The sequence below is a fragment of the Loa loa genome (genome assembly GCF_000183805.2).
Source record: "Loa loa unplaced genomic scaffold supercont3.380, whole genome shotgun sequence".
Taxonomy (NCBI): domain Eukaryota; kingdom Metazoa; phylum Nematoda; class Chromadorea; order Rhabditida; family Onchocercidae; genus Loa; species Loa loa.
The window spans coordinates 18108-25062 of NW_018108560.1; the positions used below are offsets into that span (position 1 = coordinate 18108).

Here is a 6955-nt window from a genome sequence, read left to right on the forward strand (position 1 = left end):
TCATTTTCTTCTTAATAATTCTTTAAATGAGTGCAACAGCAGTCGACAAGAATAATTATTATTAATAATAACAAATAAGCAATAATAATGATCAACAGTATGCATAAAAAATAATTAATTGGGAAATTTTTATAAATTCTTTAATTTGTGAAGTACTTATTGTAAAACAAGCAAAATTTTGACCGAAATGCAATGACTTGTTAAGATTTTATCAGTTATCTGTGATAATTGATGTTATCCATTTATTATTACCTCTTTTTTAATTTTAGATTTAATTTTTTTAAATTTACTTCTCTCTTATTTCTTTAAAATTTTTTTTGCAATTTTTGAAAGTTGGAAACTTCTAATATTTCCCATTTTCTTTCATCTGTTTTTCTTCCTAATGTTTTTTCTATTCAAAATTATAATTAAAAAATTGCAACAAATTTTTTTCCAGTCTCGATTGGACAATGCGGAACAATATCTTATAACCTTACAACAAAATTATATGACTGTAGAAAATGACCGTGATATGTTACGCGATGCATTACGTCGTCTTCACTCGATGGTCGATCGCACCGTTGTGATAAATCGATTCATGATCGATGTAGTTGGTTGATTTGATTAAACAATTAAAATCTTTAAATTTGAAGTTTAACTATCTTTCAATAGAAAATTCGTTTCAAAATTTAAATTAATTATGGATTAAATTAAAGGATGGATCTATCGAAGAAAAAAAAGATACAGTGCAGCAAGCTCAGAAATCACCTGATGGTAAGCACGAGCATCATTAATCAATTAATCAGTTCGAATCTTGCTTCACTGCATTACTTTCTAATACTGTGCAATTTGAGATTTCGAGAAGTAAATTGAATAAAATATAATTAAGTTGATTAATTAATTAAGTTTAATTAAATAATTAAAATTAATTAGGTTTCAATTTTTTGTATCTTCACACTGTATTATCAAAAAATGTAATAATTAATGTTTTATTAGATAAAACCAAGGAAAGATTTGATGTCAGCGAGCTTGATACAAATATACAAAAGCTAATTGGACGTGTCGAAAAACTTGAATTGGAACGGGTAATTTTTAAATGCTTATTGAATTCTTAGATAATATCGCAACTGTTAGTTTCATTTGTACTAAATATATGTTAAAAGTTTGATTTAATGTTCATATTGTTCAATGTTCATATTTTGGACAAAAAAGTTTTCGGAATTCATGAGATTCCGGATGAAAATCTTTTACCTAAGAATGGAAACTCATCTTTAGAGAGATTCATTCAGCTTAACGTACGAAAACGACATTATTGTTTAGATTATTTAGAGGTAATTCGAAAATCATTCCAGAATGAATATCGTGAAGCGCTTGATCGAATAAAGAAAAAGGGTGTTGAATCACATATTAAAATTAACAAACAGGAAACGATTTTCAAGAATATCGAAGATCAACTAGTGGACGTTGAAGATGGTAACTGATTGATCTTAATTAATTGATAACAAATTGCAAAACAAAATATATTTATTCATAGACCTAGTTATTTATTATATTTGTGGTTGAAAACTTAAGTTCAATTTAATCAGTTGATTGTTTTGCCATTTATTAAATTATTTGGCATACTCGTATTTCAAAATCATTACTTGCCTTAAGTGTGCAACATGTTTGGTCTTAGTCATTTTCTTCCTTCTCTCTTTCAAAATAATTCATTTCTGGAATTATTAATTACATTACAAACAGTGTAAACGATTGATAATTCCAGACAGACGTGCATTGGAAATGCGCTTATCATCAGCCAAACAACTTCTTCGCTCACAAGAGGAAGCGCTCAAACAGCGTGATGAAGAAAGACGTCATATGAAATTGAGAATAGCAAAATTTGAAATGGAAGCACGTGGAAAAGAAGCGCAAATACGTCAGCTTAATGTAGGAATTTAAAATTGAAAAAGAAAATTATTTTTTGCAAAGGAAACAAAAAGAAAAGAATCAAAAAATAGGGGAGATTCTTTTTTTGAAGACACACAAAGAATGAAATGCGAGAGAGAAAGAGGGAAAGAATTTGATATGAATTAAGCGAATGTTTCAATTTTATTTAATTTTTCTTTTTCGAAATTTCAGGAACTTGTTCGAAATTTGCGTAAAGATTTGGAAACAGCACAAGGTGATTTAGGAGTGCTTCATGATCATGAAGAGCAATGGTATGCACACAAGTTTCATCTGGAAAGTAAATTGAAAGATCAGGAAAACGAATCACAACAAATTCGCTTATTATTAGCGAATTTCGAAACTGAACGAAATGTTTGTTTTTTCATTTTCTTTTCTTTTTGGAATTTTCCAAAAATTTCAACAATTTTGCTTTAATTCAATGAAATATTTTGCATCATCTTTTTATCGCTTAATTTTATTAATTATTATTCGGAAAAATGGATGATAGAATTAAAATGATTCTATAATTTGCATCATAAATCGACCATAAATGTTTGACGAATTTTTGGGAAATAACTGAATGGTTCGGTTCATATCAGTCAATTTCATTTGGACTTGATGAATGTTGTCATCGTTGAATAGTTGTGAGCACCAGCAGCCTTTTTTCATATTTCTATGATTCATACTCATTTAAATTTTAATAGATCTGAATTTTTATGGCTTATTCTACTTTTTAATTCACATTTGGTCTTTGACCTGAACATGAAATTCTCGATAGTCATATTCGTAACTTGAAATCGTAACGGCTTATTTAAATTTTTTTTCAATCCTTACAATGTTCTGGCTATTGTAGGTAATAATAGCCACTACTTAGGTAAAAAAGGAAAACGAAAAAAAAATCACTTAGAGAAAAAAGCAAACTCTCATTGTTCTTTTGCTGCATATAATTTTACGTAATTTTTCAAGAATTGTTTATTTCAAATTTCTAAATAATGATATTATTATTGAGTTATTATTTGATTTTACAGACTCTTAATGAAAAAGTACGCGAGCTTGCTGGTCGGCTTCAGCAAACCGAAAGTACAAATACTGATATAAGGGATGATAACGATCGTTTGAAAAAAGATTTAATCAAAGCATCAACAAATGAAGCAGAACTTCGACGAACTATCGATCAGAATTTACGTGTTATCAGTGATAATCAAATTCTGAAAGATCAGGTAGTTTTTAATATTCCATTACAATGACGAATTTCTATTTTAACATTTTCTATTGCCAAATTTCTTCTCTGTCTTACCTTGTTTTCCAATAAAAATTTTGCATTGAAAAAAACACTTTTATGATCTCATCATGTTTCAAAATTTATCGATTAATATTTCCTAATTTTGCTAAAATAAATTGGCGAAATGAGTAGAAGTCCATTTTTATTGTTGAAAATGTTTAAAATTGTTATTGCATGCGGTTTTCATATCGATTATTTCAATTAAGCAAATAAAAAATCAGCGAAAATTCATCGAGCTAGTTAGATCAGAGGAATTTTTCTAAAATAATTATTCAATTTTTATAAATCCATGGACGACACAGGTTTTATTGATTTTGAATGACATAAATTTTATAGGTCTTGGATGACGCGGATTTGGTAGATCTTGGGTGACATAGACGATTTACTTTCTTTTCCTAAAATTATATCAAAACCGGAAGGAAAATAATTTCTTTTTTAGCTTGAAAGTACTCAGAATGATTTGTCAAATGCAAATAGTCGAAGACAACAACTTGAAAGTGAGCTATTGATTGCACGTTCCGAATTACGAGATATGAAACAACGGTTCACTGATAGCGGAAATCGTATAACGGATCTTCAGCGACATTTGAATGATGCTGAAAATGATAAGAAACGCCTTGCAAATAGATTGCATAGCTTGGAAAAGGTAATTTGTTTAAAAGTTATCTTTAATTTCAATTTTTTTAAAATTAATCTCAAGTTTGACATTTGCTCATTGAATAATATTGCTCTGAGTAATTCATAGTAATTTTATCAAATTTTCTTTCCAATAAGTAATATTTCAAGTTTTATTGCGTTAATTTACGTATAATTTGTAGGCAGTATCACAACAGCGAACAATCGAAACCGAAATTCGACAACAATTATCGTCAGCGTTAAGTGAACGTAATACGCTACAAAATAATCTCCGTGATGTACAACGACGTTTAGCACGAATGGAAACGGAAAAGAAAATCATTAGCGACAAATATGATGAGCTCGAGAAAATCCGTTTATCATTAATCAAACGCATCGAGCTTGTTAGTTGCATTATTCATTTATTTTTAAATTAAAAAAAATGCTTGTTAGTTGCATTATTCATTTATTTTTAAATCAAGAAAAACTTTTTATAAAAATTATTTAAATTATTTATAGCTTGAGGAGGAAAAACGAACAGTGGAAAAGATTCTTCATGAAGCATCGCTGCAACGCGAAGCAATTGAAAATTCCCTGAGTGCACTGGAACGAGAAAATAAAGTTTCTAAATTTGTTTTCCCTAAATATTGTCGTCATTCAATCATTTAGTAGTAGATAGGTACAAATTAGATATCAAATGTGAAAAATTTTTATGATTTAAAGTTTAAAAATTTTCCAGTGATTCTATAAGTTTCAGATAATTAGATAGTTTTTGTGGCATAAAGATCAGTATTATTCAAAAAAAAAAAAGATACTATATTTTAAAAATAAATTAGTTTAGAATATTTGATTCAAATTTTAACGTTAGTTCTTTTCCTCTTAGTTTTTTTCATTTTTTTCTTCTAAGGAATTGCATCGTAACTGCGCACAATTGCAACAACAAATCGCGCAACTTGAATTAGACAATGGTAATCGCCTGGTACAACTTACAAATAAGCAACGTGACGAACACGACAAATTCGTGCAAAATATGAAAACCGAAAAATTACAGGTTGCAGTAATGCTTATCTTGTTTTCCATTCTTTTTCCTTTCGGAAAATGCTTCCGGAGAAAAATTCTTTTATAATGATAATGATGTATTATAATATCAGTGTTACTTAACATTATGTCTAATAAGGATATATTACTTTTTTTTCGAATATTACTCCTTTTTCATTTTTTTTCTCAATTTATTAGATATAATATTATGTAATATGGTGGATATTATTGAAACCAAGAATTACTTTTAAAAATGAAATTTTACAATTTTGTTTTTTTCGTTTTTTTCTTTTGAATTTTATTTTGCAAATATTAGATCGAACGAATAATTGATAATCGTGAACGTTCACTGAAGAGCCGAATCAATCAGCTGGAAAATCAATTAAACATTATGCGTGATCAGTTGAATAGTGAACGTCGTCGACGTCGTGAAATTAGTGATAAAATATTAAGTGGTGAAATGAACAGATTGAATGTGAGCTTTTCGGGTAGTCCAGAAGGATATGATTTATATGAGTAAGTTAATTATTTGATTATCACTTAATTATAGTTATTACATCCATTCGCTATTCACTGTTACTTCATCAGATGAGCTGATAATTTTGGAAGGTAAGTACAAGTGATTGATAAAGAGAAGGAAGGGAATTAATTGTGCACACATAAAAATATTGATTTGATAAATGGAATTAGAATATTGATCGAACTGTTTTTTTAGTCGAACAATAAATTCGTACAGTACATATTTTGGCACGCCATCTTTTACTCTCGGTTCATCCGGTTTTGATCCAAATGTTATGGATAGTTCAAAGATTATCCTGAAACATTCCGGTTTGTTCGGTTTTGCATTCTTTTTCTCAGTTAAAATATATAATGATTTAAGTTGTTGTCAGAATTAATTATTAGATTATTGTAAGAGATGGTAACAGCAAAAATCTGATCAATTTTTAATATCATAACAAATGAATACATCGTAATTGTGTGACGAAATATATTACAAAAAAATATAGATTTTAACATTACTATTTTTGAGACAATTAATAAATTTGTAGACCGACCTGAAAGTAGCTATCCATATGGTGGCGGAAACCGGACTTCCGGTACAGCAATAACAGTAACCACCGGAAGCAGCTTATATCAGACCGAACGAAGTGATGGTGATGTAATCTCCTCTCAAACTGCCAAGGGCAGTGAGGGGGGAGGAAATGATTCCGGTAAGGGTATCAGACAAGTCGATGGTGAAGGTGGTTCATTATCGTTGAGTGAAGTTGGCCAGGGTGCGACATTTGAGCAACAGCAGCAGGTTCATGATGCTCCCCAGCAACAAACTGATAATCAAGTATAAATAAATAAGACGACGGCAAATATCGATAATCAATATTCCTTTCCATTTGATTTTTCCATTTTTTTTAAATTGTGGGAATAGAATCCCACTACCTTAAAAATTAAAATAAGGAAGGTAATGGTCATCCAGCCCATTATCTTTGTTATTTTAATTCGCTTAATAGAAATTCATGCAAAAAAAAAAAGGAAAGAGTGCTAATTAAGGTATTAAAAACGGTTGCATACAATTTTTGCTATATTTACTTTTTTAACGCTTCTCCTAGTCTTTTCTTTTTCTCGTCCTGCTGCTAAGATGCGCAATTGTCACATCAGTATTTCACAAGCTAAATAACGTAATTGTATGTCACACATCACATCGCATCATTTGCATATCCGCAATCGTCATTTGGCTATTTGATTTACCGCTTGTAATCGCCATCAACATTATATTTATCCATAAACTGATAACCATAAACGCTTCCATTGGCATTTGTCACTGGCTTCTTTCTGAATGGTTACTTATTAATTATCGTGACCAGTAATAATTATTAAATATCGTTAATTATTTTTATTTACCACTATTATTATTAAATACAATGATTATTAAATAGCGCTTATTATTATTATTATTATTATTATTATTATTATTATTATTATTATTATTATTATTATTATTATTATTATTATTGTCTATTATTATTATTATTATTATTATTATTATTATTATTATTATTATTATTATTATTATTACTATTATTATTATTATTATTATTATTATTAATTATTATTATTATT

The 6955-nt window shown here is 28.6% G+C and overlaps 1 protein-coding gene across 1 annotated transcript in view; it reads left to right on the top strand.

Annotated features, from left to right (window-relative positions):
• Nucleotides 1–6955, top strand: part of LOAG_18585 (major antigen) — a 25729-nt gene that overhangs the window by 13995 nt on the left and 4779 nt on the right. The window contains exons 27-40 of the mRNA XM_020451247.1: nt 437–586; nt 696–753; nt 976–1064; nt 1332–1452; nt 1742–1905; nt 2098–2277; nt 2934–3125; nt 3627–3833; nt 4006–4206; nt 4322–4423; nt 4710–4853; nt 5157–5356; nt 5556–5668; nt 5890–6140. Of these exons, the coding sequence (XP_020304987.1) occupies nt 437–586; nt 696–753; nt 976–1064; nt 1332–1452; nt 1742–1905; nt 2098–2277; nt 2934–3125; nt 3627–3833; nt 4006–4206; nt 4322–4423; nt 4710–4853; nt 5157–5356; nt 5556–5668; nt 5890–6140 (2172 nt within the window). The remainder of the gene's footprint in view (nt 1–436; nt 587–695; nt 754–975; nt 1065–1331; nt 1453–1741; nt 1906–2097; nt 2278–2933; nt 3126–3626; nt 3834–4005; nt 4207–4321; nt 4424–4709; nt 4854–5156; nt 5357–5555; nt 5669–5889; nt 6141–6955) is intronic.